Source organism: Strigops habroptila, chromosome 9 (assembly GCF_004027225.2).
Source record: "Strigops habroptila isolate Jane chromosome 9, bStrHab1.2.pri, whole genome shotgun sequence".
Classification (NCBI taxonomy): domain Eukaryota; kingdom Metazoa; phylum Chordata; class Aves; order Psittaciformes; family Psittacidae; genus Strigops; species Strigops habroptila.
In genome coordinates, this window is record NC_044285.2 from 18,301,377 (window position 1) to 18,317,389 (window position 16,013).

General features: G+C 43.1%; 1 protein-coding gene across 1 annotated transcript in view; it reads right to left on the reverse strand.

The window, feature by feature from the left end:
* Positions 1-10,533: 10,533 nt before the first annotated feature.
* DAPK2 (death associated protein kinase 2) overlaps positions 10,534-16,013 on the reverse strand; it is a 57,463-nt gene continuing 51,983 nt past the window's right edge. Inside the window, exons 10-12 of the mRNA XM_030498040.1 lie at positions 14,870-14,959; positions 14,612-14,692; positions 10,534-14,101 (exon numbers count right to left, since the gene is read on the reverse strand). Of these exons, the coding sequence (XP_030353900.1) occupies positions 14,027-14,101; positions 14,612-14,692; positions 14,870-14,959 (246 nt within the window). The 3' untranslated portion in view covers positions 10,534-14,026. The remainder of the gene's footprint in view (positions 14,102-14,611; positions 14,693-14,869; positions 14,960-16,013) is intronic.

The window sequence follows — 16,013 nt, forward strand, 5'->3', positions numbered from 1 at the left end:
AGAAGGCCAAGGATGCTTAGATCTAAATGGAAAGAGATCAGCACAGGTCAAAGATCCTTTAGAAGAGCATCTGGAATAAATGCATGATCCCATCCTTCAAAGAGCTCTAGGGCAGGCTTTTAATTCACTCTAAATGTTCTTCTCTATCTGAAAACAATGGTTTTTACAGCATGAGGAATTTGGCTGTGCTGCACAATAGTTTCACATACAAATGTGACATGGGAGCACGACTACAGGACAATATAGGGCAGAAAACAAAAGAAAGACATTGCATCCCATTGGAGCAGCAGCGCACATCTCTGGCAAGCCAAAAGCAATTACTGAAATGGGAACCGGGCCAGCCTCCCACAGCCAACAGCTATCCTTACAAAAGAGCTATCAGGCCTCTGGACTGCAGCTCTATATTGTTTCAGAGATGGGGCACCTCCAAACACACAATGTCACTTAACATTTTAGGATACTGAATCAGAGAATAAAAATAACACCTACTAACTTATCAGCAGCTTTTCAAGCAGTGAATTCTGTTTCTTGGCTACAAAGTGATCAGATGCTTAACTTCTCCTGAAGTTACAGTTCAGCAAAAAGATAAGAAGATTTTACACCTGTATTTAAAAATAAGCATGAATGTCTTGTCACAAACATCAGTGCTTTTTGTGAGCAAGACCCTAGATGACAAAAAAAAGTCAAGTTGATCAGTTTCTTGCTAATCCTTAAGAGAATATTTCAGATCCTGTGGTTACAGTCAGGGTATGAGATTTTCAATAGAATACTATAACAAATTTGCTTTTATGTTTTCATTAGCTGAGACACTGGAAGACCAGAGAAATTTGTGTCTCGGTTCTGCCGATTTTTAACACTTGGATCAAAAGAGACATTAACTAACATTTTGTAGCTGTACACATTCCCTGTCTGAAGTAACTGGCCTTAAAATCAGTCCATTTACATTTTCACTGAAAAAAATCAACAGTAAACCATGTGTCACTTCCAAGGTACTTCAGAATTAGCATGTGGTCAGGTAAAAACCACACAGCTGGCACGATCTGTACTGCCTCAGAAGAGTTTAAGTAACAAGACTATTTCAACAGAGCATATGAAAGTTCCACTAGACATTAGAAAGAAAAACTGGTAAGGAGACAAACTCTTTACTTCATACAGTTAGAATAATACTAAGACATTAACGTGACCTTTCTTCAGGCTGGCAATAGTTGTACATAGCTATTAAGTACAAGATAAGTCTATTGTACATGAACATTATGGAAGCTTGATTAAAAAACAGATGCATAAAAAAAAATTGATTTGAAAGGTACATAATATTTTGTAACCTTTCATAGTTTTCTAATTTTTGCAAATTTGGGGTTTTCATAAACATTTTTTAGAAAACTTGTATGTAGTATTTTGTTCCCTGGTTGTCTAGGGAGTTAATAAACAAAGCTGCTACAAACACAAAAATGCAGAAAAGGCCAGGGGGAAAAAACCCAAACCAAACCTGTCTGAAAGACCGTTTAAACATTCTTAGTTCTCCTTTATTACCGAATAAAATACATGAAGCTGATGTTAAATGAACATGTTGATTCAATATGCTGTAAGTTCATTTTGCACAATTTCAAAACTGTTTCTATTTCATCTGAGAAGTTGTACTCCACATTCTGAAGAATTAGAGCAAGTTGGATACATGTTTTGTCCAGATACCATGCACAAGCATGAATCCGATGACACTCTTGAGGAACAAGTACTTTAACATTCACTGTGACAAAAAGAACATGTGTGCATACACAGTTTGAGACTCCAAGTTCCTCCTCATCTTATTTTTGCTGTTTTTTCCCTTCAAACTGAGCAATACACACAATTTGGTTCTCAAGCAAATAAGAGGCATGAAATTTTAGAAAAGTTCCTTCTAATGCTAGCAACCACTACAGTACAAGTTATTTTAAGAATTCAGAAACAAGTTTCCCAAACAAAAACCTTCTCACCCAGACACCCTGAGGAAAGCAGAGCTGACTTATGACAGGCATGACCAATTCACAATGAAACCTTTTCTAATATTGTGCATTATATAAGGACTAAACCACACTTTTTTTGTCATGTACTACAAGGTCACAAGTGTAAGCAAGTAGACCACTAAGAAAATACACATCTTCTTACTATTACTGCATCCAAATACACTGAGTTATACTAATATGAAGTCTCTGCTAACAAACCTTTTAATAAATCTGATTCAGACCATTATCCTTTTATATGCTGATCTGTTAACAGACTAAATTCTTCAGCAATGTGTGAAATGCATACTGCATGATTGTAAAACACTATCAGCACAAAGATTTCTAGTCTGAAAGCACTTACTCCCAATTTGCACAATGAAAGCAACTACGTCAAGGTGTATATCATAGTCATAAGTTAATTCTCCATTTATTTGCTGACATTGGCTGTGTGAATCCAAATTACAGAAAATAGTCAACATCCCCTCACCTGTAATACAAAGTATGCACTGTAGGCAATGTAGTTTTATCAGACTTGGAGGTGGGGAAAAAAATGACCAAACCTAAACCAATATAATAACCCCAGCAACATAAAGTCAGGACAGTGATTTCAGCTCTTCACAGTTAACCGCCGCAGGATTTTCTGCCTTGTGTTCTGCTGTTAATTCCAGATTTATCTACACTTATCAGAAAAAACAAAACAAAACAAAAAACCACAAACCAACACAAACCAACCAACCCCTTCCAACAAGTTCAAAGCCCATGCAAATTCAGAAATACCAAACACATATTCCCATCATGCTGGCTGGCCAGCATTCACCCGATTTCCTCAAGTCTTGGCTTGTGGCTTAGTCCTGTCTAGTGCTTCTAAATACAGAGAAAATTGTAAAGGACACAGAATCTACCAAGTTTATAATTTTATCAGAAATAAAGCCAAGCCTTGTCACTACCAAAGAAACTACTGCGTTCACAGTGTATTTCTAAAGAGAATTTCACAGTCATGTCTAAATCAACTAGGCCCTATCTCATCCCAATACCAAATACCAAGGTTTGTTGGGTTTTATAATTGAAGGCTTTGAGATCCAGTCTTACTTTCTAACGGAAGACAAATTTTTTTGTTATCACATCAGTATTTTTTTCATTACTACTATTCACTTAGACCATTCCTATATGACCACTCTACCATCTGTTACAAGACATTGCATTTAAATCAGAACAAACCACTCCTGATTGTCATGTACTCGTCAGGTCAGTAAGGATGCTCTCCCTCCCCACAACCAGGGCACTGGATACAGTCACATCATAATGCTTGCCTTCTCTGGACCTCAGCTTTACTGCAGAGAGCGTACGCTGCAGAACACGGCTATTTTTGTCAATCCTAACTTCTTTTGATTAAGTGCTCTTTCCTCAGCACAGTCCCAGGATGGCTATATGCTGCATGTCTTCTGTCATTTGGCCTGTTATGGCCCCAAGCCTAGATATATTTTTCTTAATTACTACACATCATCTTGGGTAGGCTTAATTAGTTTCAAAGTAGACTGAGAAAGACACTGATAGTACATAAGGCCAAGAAAAAGAACGTATTAGCTATCTCTTAATAATACTTACTATACAATGGCTTAATTAAACTCCCTGACAAAAATAACAACATTTAAAAACTGTTAACTGCTTTATCAGTCTTAAATTCAGGTGCTGAGTTTCAATAGGGAACGCTCCTCTTACAACCCACTGCCAGGTCTTACAACAGGTGTAATATGTAGCATAACAAAGCATTGCCATGTGAGGTTCATTACTTGAGTTGGTACTATCAGTATTACTCATAAGCAGTGGAGTGGGTTGGAATCTGATTGATTTACAGTCATTTAGGGCCATCTATTCTATCAGCTTTCCAGGAAAGCCTCACTAAGCTCATTTTATGCCCAAGTAGGAGATATGAACAAAGATATTAGACTATCTTATGTTTTGGGAGGTGCTTTTTGGTCCCATGTAACAGAAGTTTTTCTTCAGGAAAGAATCTAATTCTTCTCATAGATGTTCTCCGATATCTGGGTGCAGCCTTCTCTGTGCTTGCAGAGTCAGGAACATAGCCCATATCTTGCTGGGCACTGCTCAGCAAGTATCTGCCTTTAGCCACCCTTCCAGATCCCAAAGGATTCCCTCAGTCAGTCCTGTTATCTGGTTGAACTAAAAGCAGGCACAGCTGGAAGCCTCCTATCAGAGGACAGTGCAGTTTGGAGTGATAAGAATTTAATCACTCGGTGTGTTTCTCCCAGGCTACATTTTGCAGAGTGGTGACACAGGACAAGGAATCATTACATCCACTACAGTCCTGGAAGTGTACACCTTGTCAGCTGCTCCCCCTTAAATGTACTGTCCATTATATATCCTTTCAGGGTGCAAAGAAGGCTGCCTCCCTAATGAGCACCACTCAAACCAAAGCGCCAAGTTGCTTCAGCTGTATGGAATGAACCACTTACCCAAGATCCATACAGCAACTCCTGAGCAACCCTCAGCAACGCCCAGAATTCATCTCTCTGCTTTTCAGCAGGTTTTCTAAAAAGCTCCAATGTCAGCAAAACACACTACCCAGGACAGATCAGTCATCATGGTAGCTAAAATTCACCTGCTGGGGGTGGACTGTCCATATGTCTCCCCAATTAACACTGTTCTGCCCAGGGTCTTTAAAAGTTCCTGCAGAATATGAGCTGCAAAGTTTATTCAAGATCAGGCATCCCCTTATACATGAGCAGTATAAGAGCCAAAGGGAGCGACAGACACTTTAGATCACAGCAGGTCAGAAGTGCTTTAATTAACAATGCAGAAATTTCTTGCAGCTGAGGCAAGAGAGACTGCCAGTGCAGATTCTGTAATGAAGAGCTTGCACTGCCTGTCCAAAAGGCACTGAAGTCATGTCCCAGACTTGCAGGGAGCATTGCCATTTTTGTCACACTCAGGTTCTGTTTTGTTTTTATTTCAGGTTGAAGTTGTCAGAAGAGACTTTTATTGCTCTCTTTTGTTATGAGGAGAGTTCTCTAGCAGCAAATAGATTCAGTGGTATGCATACACCCTGCTTGGTCTAACTTTAAGACAAGACATCAATTACGTGCACAGACAGTTCTAAACCAAGACAGGCAAGCTAGCCACTACATCCATTGGTGAAACAGCCTGCATTACCCCACGTGTTTCTTCAGCCCATATAGCATTCTGTTACCTGAACTTCTCAAAAGTGGAACCCATCTTAACAGCCCAGTAGTAGTTGTTTCACTCAGTGGAGCCAAAACCATTAGCCAGAATAAACATATCTCAGTAACATTTGTACCAGTCTAGTCTCTTGAAATGATTTTCAAAACAAAGAGAATGAACATCTGGACTTCTCCCAGTGTGACTTTCTGAAGAATAAACAGCCAGTGCTGCTTGAAATGAAAAATCTGAGTGCAAGTACAGTTTGGGGTGGGGAGAACAAGGCAAGAAAGCTGCCGTGGGAAGAAGAGAGCAAGAACTTCAAAAGCAAGACAGTAAGAAAGGAACCCACATGGTCTTGAAAACAAACTCCCTGGTCGATAATTTAGAGAAGTGCACTAGGTTGGTTATCTTCATTCTAATCCCTAGAGATTTTGTTCAGAGGTCTTTTCCTTCCAGCTATTCTTACAGAAGGTCATTGCGGCTTCTCAAGCGATTCAGGCCCTGCCTTCCCTGCCCCATACCACCCTCCGGTAACATATTCCTAAGTAGAACGTACCCATTGAACTTACATTTTCTGCCTCCATGGCACTTACACTGCAAAAACAAGCTTTTCATTTACATGAAAACTGCACCTCTTTTTCCACACAGTTTTATGAAAAGTGTAAGCTGGCAGATTTTCCTCATGAACATATGGATCTTGTTGATAAAGCTATCTCCAGCATTTGGCCTGTGCCCTGGTACACAGTCTGTGTCACCTCAGGTGCATCCTACCCATGCTTAGGAGGCTGTGAGAACTCTTCCACTAAAACCAAACAGCAACTTTGACGTGTGCTCATGTTCAAAACCCCTGGTACAACTCTACAATTATTATTTAGCATATTCAACAAACTGCCTGCCCTCTAAAGTGCATTACGAACCCATGAAATAGACACTTAAGAAGAATCTTGCAGTCCCTGTTGTGTGGTTCAAGGTGAAAGTGTAGTTTTGTAGAAAAATAAATTTCCATGATTCTTAACGGGTCCCTGATGACTCATAGAATAATGATAAATTACTGTTACACACACACACCCCGCCTTTCAAATGCTGTGACTTGTAAAGGTCACATACATACTAGCCAAAGAGAAAAAGCTAAGATTAAGAGGATTTTACCTGACAACACTTTCCAAAGAGGGCTCTGGACTGAAATGAGCCTGCCATGGCAGTACCTGCCAACTGAGGCTCTCAGATCACTTTTACGGTAACAGTTCTTATCAAGAGTCAGCAAGCATGAAGGAAAAGCAAAAGCAAATTTCCTTCTCTTCCAATCATTCCCACCTCTGCTAAAGGGCAAAGACAAACCCTCCTAGCAACAGAACTCAGTGGTTAAAAGAACAGACTGTAGCATGGCACTTCGGTCACAAGCTATCTGCTTTGCCACAAAAAACAGAAGAAGGATGATGAGGGCTGGGTAAACCCTTCAGTTATTATCTAGTAGGTATTTAAGACTTCCATCTTCCACCATGAGCTGCTGGAGCTGGCAGAAAGCACCTATACTCTCCCTATATTACCTGAACAAAGCTAGGCATTCCCCAAACCAGTGCAATGAATGTGGAATTACCCCACAAAGACACAAAGAGAGGTTGGGGAAAAAAAAAAAAGGGCATATCTGAAACCTAACTCTTCTTCAAGGCTCCTCTCCTTCAGTGCTGTAATGGACTGTGGGAAAGTGTCTACTTCCGTTCAGAGGCAGCCCTTCACTGTCCTCTAGAATCAGGCACCAACCTTCTCCTGTGAGGAAGGTCAAGTCTCTCACTCAACACAGCTACAAGAGGTGCTGCTGCTTCTATAGTATATTGGACTTAGAGGTTGCTCAGACCAAAGAGAGTTACCACTGTTTTCTGCCCCAGTGATTAGGGCTCTCAGCTGTGAAAAGGCAAGAACTCTGGTAGCCAGAAGCCACACAAGAACAATTTATGTATTTTAGCTTAAAATGCAATTGAAAGCACATACCATTGCAGGCTAAATGGCCTCAGCTTTCAAAGCAAGAGAAGGCTGCATCAGTTGATTCTGAGCACTGAGACCTGGGAAATCAGTTCCGCAATGTAGGTATTAGCTAACAAGGAAGAGAAACTACAGGAAGCAAACAAGGCAGTTACTGCTCCAGAGAGCAGAAGCTGAAGACGGACCTGGTTCAATCTCACTTGCATGCAACTATGAGACATCTCTGCATGCAGAAAACATAGATCCCCCTCCTCTAAGCAGCAGTATTACCCAGGTTCCTCTGACTGTGGTCTGAAAAAAGCTGTATCTATCAACTATGGCAAAACCAAGGTTATTTGTCACGCCATGTGCATGACTATTCTTATCTCTAAGTAACACCAGGATACACCCGACAAAAAAAAAAAAAAAAAAAAACCCACAAAAAAACCCAACCAAAACAAAACTCTCTTATGTGCTCTAGAAAACCCAAAACTAGAGATCTAAATAATTTTAGGCAGCTTGACTGCTAACTGATCAATCATTTCATTTATCATGGTCCCACTTACAATGTAATTATAGTGATTTTGCATTAATAACTTCAGAAAATCATGTAATTTCTGTATAATATCTCTCTTCCAGTATCGTGCATGTCAAATGGAACAGCGATATGAACTCAGTCTTCATAAGATAAAAGAAAGAATCATCAATAAATTTAAGCTAGTATTAGCATAACAGCACATCCCTGAGCCCCAGTCACAAGTCTGTTAAATGGCAGGGTTTACTTCTGGACCCTGGCATGACACATCATTGTTTCATTGTTGGCAAGTGATCTACCCGCTTTATATCTTTCCACATACTCCCCACAGAATTTCTCCCCACAGAACAACCAAACATCAAGAAAGCATCTGGAGTTTCTAATTCATCTATTTGCCTCATAGCAGTATAAAGAGAGGCACAGATACATACTGTGCAAGCGACAGCGCACATTTAAATACTAGCACTAGCTTACAGAGAGCTCCAGTGCCAGAGTGAGAAAAGCCTTTCTTCTTGCTCTGATCCAGGTGCAGATGCAGGGAAATGGAGTACTCTAGATGTAAGAGTAACATTACATATCCCTAACTTATGATCTCAGGCTTTGAGCCATTCACATTTCAAACTCAGACTTCACTTGCTGCAGACTTTTGAGGACTTAACTGTGTGTGCTGCAGCTTTTAAAGGCCCAGCAGGAGCCAAGACACAACTAAGGCTCAGCACTGAAAGCAAAACTCCATCCTTACACTGTGTTCTACTACTTGAATTGCATGACTAGGACTAAACTTAATTTAGCATTTCCTATCCTTTGTCAGGTGAATTAGAGGCTCTACACTAAATATTAGAAAGGCTTTTCCATGTTTCAAACAATAAATTTAATTAAATTTCTATTTCATACCAATACAACATATTTTAGGTAGACAGAGGAGAAAGATTTAAAAGGCAGCTGAATTACTTAAAAGCTTTTTTACCAAATAACTGTTATATTAAGACAATTCACACACACTCCTACAGGATACCTCAGTCATTTCTAACAAAGCATAGTATGTAGCTCATGAGACTCACCCTCGGGAAAACAAGTACATTAGAATTTATTGATGTGACACAATTTTTCTTACTTGATTCTATTGAGCAGATACCTCCCCCCACCCTAAAAAGGCCTGTGACTGAGCACAGTTCTAAGCAAGAAAGGAAAATGTTACACCTCTGAGAATGATGGTCACACATTGCAGCAAGCTGCTATAAAAAGCTAATGCTCAGTGACAGTCTCTCCACCTAACCCCTCAAAAATAACAGTAAACTACACCAGCAACAAATCTGTGAGGAGAACCCTGAGAAGCCAAGTCTCTGGCATGCAGAGCTGCAGGTAGAGCCAAAGGTCCATGCTATCAGGCCTCTGAAAAACCCAATAGCCTCATGTTTCTGACATGGGGTATGCTGTGCTTAGGGCACAGTCACAGGCTTCCCGTGCAAACACCACTCCCAGACCTACAACCTCGTAAGTCATTCCTGCCCATTTTGTAACACATCCAAAGCCCATTCTCCACCCCATCAGGGCTCCCAAGGCTTTTCCTCACACCACCCCTTCCCTCAGCAACATCACTCACACTGAGGGCCACAGCTTCTTACCTGTCTGAAACCTTCATGTTCTCAGCTCATCACAAGCTCTGTCCCCAGACCAAACTTGTGCCCCTGAGCATCAGCAACACCCCCGGTCTCGCCAGCAGGGGTACAGCTCTGGCCATCCCCCATAAGCATTCCAGGTCTTTCTGCCCCAGCTGGATGAGGCCTGCTCTAACATCACTTCATTAGGCTCATGACGGTCCACAGCTGTGGTGCCCTGCCACCGCTGCACAACAGTAAGGTCTACCACTGCTTTGAACTCCTCTCACTGAAACACACCTGCTGAAAATAACACACTGCCTACCACTCGAGTACATCATAGTTCCAGGTTAACATGAAAACAGAGTAGGATTAAGTAAAAAATACGAAGAATATCAGCCAATTCAAGAGTCACCATATATTAAAGAGAAAGGTAAAAGAAATGCCCCTGGCTCCTCTTGAATTCTCAACTGAATACTGTTAAATATCCATCTCTTTTTTCCCTGGCACATAAACTTCCCTTATCTACATACAAACGTGGATAGCAGCAATAGCTCTTATTACAAGAAAAAAAAAAATCACCAGATGCACTATAAATGGAACCAAACAGCAGAGACTCAAGATTAACACCAGACAAAGTGCACAGAAAGTTTATGGGGTCAGAAGGAGCTAGGCTTACCTCACTCCCTGAGGCTATGAGACACGGGCGTGCAGTGCAGGGACCTCGATCCTGAAGCAGCAGCACGATCCATCACGGTCCAGCAGGCTTTTCCTCTTGCTTCAGCATGTGGCTACAGCAAACCCGCCGGCGCCCTCCGGCTAAAAGGCTGTCTAGGGCTGAGCTGACGGCTCTCCTCGGGCCCCGCAGCGGCCCCCTCAAGCAGCCATTTCGCCCCGCTCTCTCCGGGAGCCCACCCTCAGCCCGAGCCGCCGGCGCCGTTCCCGCCGCTGAGGGGAACCTCCCGCCAGCCTTGAGGCGGCCGGCACGCGCGCGGCACGAGGGCGGCCCCTCACGGCAGCGCCTCCATCTTCTTTCTCCCTTCAACGGCCGAACCCCCGCGGATGCGGCTCCGGTCCCGCGGCGAGCAACCCGCCCACCCCCGAAGGAGGGAGGGAAGGAGGAAGGGACGGAGGAGGGCCGCGGCTGCCGCAGCCGGTGGCGGAGCCTCGCGTACCTGCTGCCCGGGGCAGCTCCCGCCGCCTCTGCCCGCCGGCGCTGAGGGGAGCGCGCGACCCGAGGGGCAGTCCGCGCGCGGGAGGAAGGAAAGAGACGGACTCGTCGTGCTCCGCAAGGGTTTATTATAGCACATCCCGACAGCTGCGTGCGGCAGGGAACCCGCGCTCCTTAACAACAGCATAGGCACACGGGTTTATCACCCCTAAACAACAATAACAATAGTCTCACCTCATTGTAATAAAAATACTTGGTTTTTTTTCAGACTGTCACGTGTCTCCAGGTTCCTTGCTGCTCAAAATACACACAAAATAGATTTTTCTCCCCCACCAAAGTAAATTCTTTAACATAAACTGGTTTACTGAAGTGCACTACATCTCCCCTCCCACCACACCACAGTCCCTTCCACACTTTCTGTTCTCCCCCCTTAATAAAAGGGGCTTGTCAAGTGTTCCCCAAAAAACACCAATGGTAAAGAATGAAAGTGATGCCTGTGCTGAGCTGGTGTCCCCCAGAGCTGTAAACAGAGCTGCCTGAATTTCTCCCTCGATGGAATAGACTGATAAGTACAGAGAACACCACATGTGGAAAAACACCATGAAACTTCCTAACAAATACCAAGCACTAGTCCTGAGAACAAGAGGTTATACACACATGCTGCTGTCTGGAACAGTCATGGAAGAGTCTGGCTTGACACCAGCGCTGCTCATTGCAGCCTGTGTGCAAGGAACGTCACATCACTCGGAGCCATGCGGAGCTACGAGACGACTGAGTGCCGCAGAGAGAGGCCAAGCCCGCCGCTCCCCCGTGACTGAGCCAGCACTCGTGTCCTGAGCTGACCTGGGCAGAAAAGTGACTGAGGACCAAACACCGTGAGCTGCCTGTAATGTCTTTGTTACACCACCTTTTTTTTACATCTTTTATTAATGCACAGTCAATAAACTGAAGCTTCACCCTGCCTTGCACTCCCCTGCCTGCCTTGCCACTTGCCTCCCATTTTCACAGAATGACAGGATCACAGTGGTTTGGGCTGGAAGGCAGCTTAAAGCTCACTCAGTTCCAACTCCCTGCCCCTTCCCACTAGAGCAGGTTGCTCCAAGCCCCTGTGTCCAACCTGGCCTTGAACACTGCCAGGGATGGGGCAGCCACAGCTTCTCTGGGCACCCTGTGCCAGCGCCTCAGCACCCTCACAGGGAAGAGCTTCCTCCTAAGATCTAATCTAAATCTCCCCTCTGGCAGGTTAAAGCCATTCCCCTTGTCCTGTCCCTACATCTCTTGTCCAAAGCCCCTCTCCAGGTTTCTTGTAGCCCCTTCAGGCACTGGAGCTGCTCTAAGGTCTCCCCGCAGCCTCCTCTCCTCCAGGCTGAACAAGCCCAGCTCTCCCGGCCTGTCTTCCTCTTGCTCAGTAGTTGCTTGGGTTTTACATAAGAATGACCTCATCTCCGTGACAGCACAATTCGGATGCAACAACAAACCAACAGCTGCTTTAACCAGGGCTTACTTTTCAGAAATGTGATTTCCATCCACAACCTGCAATCTCTAATGTGGAAAATGAAGGTGTTTTGAAACTCCGGGAATTTGGAAAAATGCCACTGACTCAAAGTTTATTTGGTTTTCCATAGCCCAGGGAGTGAACTAATGGTAACGCATGGGACAGGGGAAGCAAAATTTGGTAGGCAAGCTGAACAGCTTTTTATCCAAATACATATTTTTAGTTTTCTATTTATGAAAGATTCCCTCCAGACCCTGAAATAATAGTTTTGTCCATTACTGCTCCCTCAATATATACATTACTACAGCACTTTTTGAGGATTCTGCCTCAGAAATTACACAGAAAGCTCAGAAATACACCTTCTAATTGAATGTAAAGAGAAGCCCATGCCCTATCCCTTGACCAGGCACATGTCACAGGCTATGGCAGTGCAAGACATGAAATAAAAGGAAATTAAATAAATAGTATCAAAATTCAGTGCCATATTTGCCAAAACATTCATTCTCCTGCTTCCACAACTCCTATAGCTACATCCTCTTTCCTTCCTTCAACCTTCCGAGTCCAGGTTCACTTCTGCTCCCTGCCTGTCCCTCTCCTACTCATTCCTCTCCACTGCTTTTTCCCCACCATCACCTCCTTCATTTTATTTCTTCCCTCAAATCCTACTTTCATCCTCTCTCCTCCAATGCTTCTTGCACATTTCCTTCCTTCCACAGAAATACTTTCTCATCAACTTCATTTTAGTCTCTGCCTAAGCTAGGACACAAAGCTACAAATAGAAGTAGTGCATTTTTATTTCTTAGAAAGAGGAAGCCAGGCAGAATTAACCTGATACTAGTTTTCAACACCAGTTTACACCTTCAGCTCTAAAACCTCGGCCTAGAAGTGACAACCCTAAAGCCAAACAAAACCAGTTTCCTCGTCAATCTATAGTTGTTTCTAGTAGGCTTGTTTTCTGATTTTTAATTAAATGGCAAAATAAATATGAACTTCTAACAACTAATATTTTCAATTAAAAAAAATATAACCTAGTCTATACCCATTTTTGGTACCAATTGAACAATACTGGCTTAGAAACTAATATAGTTAAAATGATGCAACTTCCTAGAACAGAGATGTCACATCAGTATCAAAGTGCTTATTTCCCCAATTTTGGCCACAACCCCCTGAATAACACAGCTGTTTGCAGTTTGGGTTACATGTAAACAGCACCTATACAAATAGGTGTTAGTGAATCTCCAATTTGCCAACAATAAAATAAAACAATAACAAAGTCTAATAAAGACTATTTCTTCACATACCCTGGGTTTTTAAGTGCCCTGTTTGGTAAGGCATCCTGCCATTGTCCTGTACAAACACTGTATTTGGGTGCATGTAAATCACTACAGATTTTTCCTCTTTTTCATCCCAAAATTGACCTGGCCTATCTCATCCTCCTAGTGGCCAGAATCAGTTGTACTCCCATTGACAATGGCAGGTTGTGCTAGTCTTCAGCCAGAGATGGTGGCCAGAGTGCAGCTCTTACTGCAGTACAGAACTGTTTACTGCTAGGTTCATGAAATCAAGGTTATGATATGTAATGGCACTATGATTTTTTTCTTCAGTGGTAGCAGTTACAGAGTACTGCACACAGCTAATAAAACCTGACAGATACCTGCCATCAAATACTTATGCTCTTAACAAATGAGAACTGTATTAATTTTTTTCCTGAAGACTCAATAACGATTTCCCTGACTGAAATAATAATGCACACAGTCTTAATCATTGTGCAGAATGTGAATGATTCTGCAGTAAAAGAATATCAGTAGAAACCCTATGTCCTGAGTGCAGTTGATATCCCAAATGGATTGAAGTATCACTGAAACATTCAACATATAAAGGCACTCCAATCAGTGCTCATGCTGCAGCATTTCCTTGGGAATCTGGATCCCTAACGTTCTAAACTGCTCAGAGGCATTTAATAACATCATCCAGCCGTTGGTGCAGTTTGAGAAGTGAGAAGCATCATACCAAGGATTCAGACAGGAAGCCAAGGTCTGCTGTCAGGGCTGCTCTTTTCAGCAAGGATGGAAGTTTCCTCTGTCTCCTGCCCATGAAATTCTCCGTCCATTATGATATGCTGCTTCTCCTCTGAAGAGTGGCTTTTCTTGGAGAAAGATCCTCACTGTCACTTTCACAGTTCCTCTGAAATAAAAAGGCCACAATCAGTCGCATCAATGAGACACCATGCTGCTAAACATGATGTTCTAACATTATTAGTGTATCATCTCTTGAGAAGAGTAGAGCTAATAGAAATCTCACAGTTTCATTCCAGAAGGTCACATGCACTGCAGGGGTCCCCCACCCTCCACCACACTGCTGGGCACCAGAGCAGCAGGGCAGACTCTCCAACACTGCTCACTTCCCAGGCACAGTCACTGCTACGGTATCCAAACAGAACGTGCAGCCTCCCTGCTACTCCTTTGCAGCATAAATGTGGCTAGCACCTCAAAGGTGTATAGTCACCAGCTCTTCTTGCCTAACATTTCTGTAATACAACTTACAGCAGCATTAAAGACACACAATGGACACCACGGTCCCATCTGGTTTCCCCCTTAAAACCATTGCAATCCTGTTGGGCTGTGCATCCATTTAGAGACAGCAAAAATCACTGCACAGCAAAATTGGCCCTCCCCATTCAGGAAATGTACCTACCACGCTTTCATCTTCTATTAGGACCTTTTTCACCAGCGAACGAGACAACTGGTTGCACAATGAGACAATATGGTAAGAAAGCTATGGAGAGAGGGAAGAAATGAGAACTTGACCACACATAGGCAGCACAGACATTCCTGAACACGTTTCATTTACCTACTGTGTATTACAGTTTTACATTCAAGTTTTATCTTGCCTTCTGATCCCATGAGGCTTGGGAAGCCTTACATGAGAAGGATTAAAGGCTCGCTGTCATACCTTCCATCGCCTTCTAGCATATTGCCTTTTGAAGTTTTCCATGTTAACAACAGACGATTGCCGAACCAAAGCCTGTCGCTTGTCCACTGGCTGGAAGATAAGAGAGCAATTTTATTGCTTGGCTCCCTCTGGTGCATGAAATACATAAGAATCTTCATGTGCTCTGGAGCTGGGTGAAAGAATGCTGGCTGGAGAAGCTGTGGATTCATATAGGTAAAAGCAGAAGAAAAATAATTAAATCTAGTCCACCTTGTGCCTGGACAGGACACTTTGATCTCAAACAAGATCCTAAACCCAGTGCAGTCCATGGCCACACTTGGCCCTCTGCACAAAACTGTGCTGAGAAGTTCCACTTCTGCCCCTTTCTAACCACTCGACCTGGCACAAAAGGTGTATCACATGGCCTGGACTTTGCTCCAGCCTCCACTTCTGCTTCATAATGATCCATGTAAAAAACAAACAAAAGGTCTGGGAATAGCTTTTCTAGCTGAAGGACAGGAAGAAGGACAGCCAAACAAGAGAGAGATACAACTAAGGGGATGCTAGAGGGTGCTAAGGCAGCGCTTCCACTTTGTAAAGTTGCTGAGGTGCTTCTTGCACCATCTTCTCTGGATGGAGCTCATATCATCTGGCCTTTATTCACCTCTCTCTTTCTGAAAGGCATTGGGAGAGCAACGAAAAGGTTCCACACAGGCCCGACAGAAAGGAGGAGGAGATGCCAGCACATCAACAGCACTGCAGCACACCGCTGCTCAGGGGCTTCGCGCAGGATTGCTAGAACTCATGACGGTGTAGAACTAAACCAGCATCACCACACTGTAGGTCCTGTGCTACTTCCTACATTTTCAGATATAAGTTTTCACATTTTGCCCTTTACAAGGATATTTTTAAACCAAAGATACATTAGGGCCCTTTGCTCACTTCCAGGATTTGGCTCTTCTAGCACACCTTTTCTGAATCGTGCTTTTACAGCTTTTACCAAGCTGAGGTAAATATCATAGAAGGAAAGAAGAAAAAAGCTGTGCTGTGCTATAGACATTTCAAGGGTACCTAGGTAAGTTTGAGACAGTCACTTCAGCTCTAAAGAGCACATGAATGTGCAAAAGGGAATAACTCCAGAGGGTGCTAGCTGTACTTTACAACC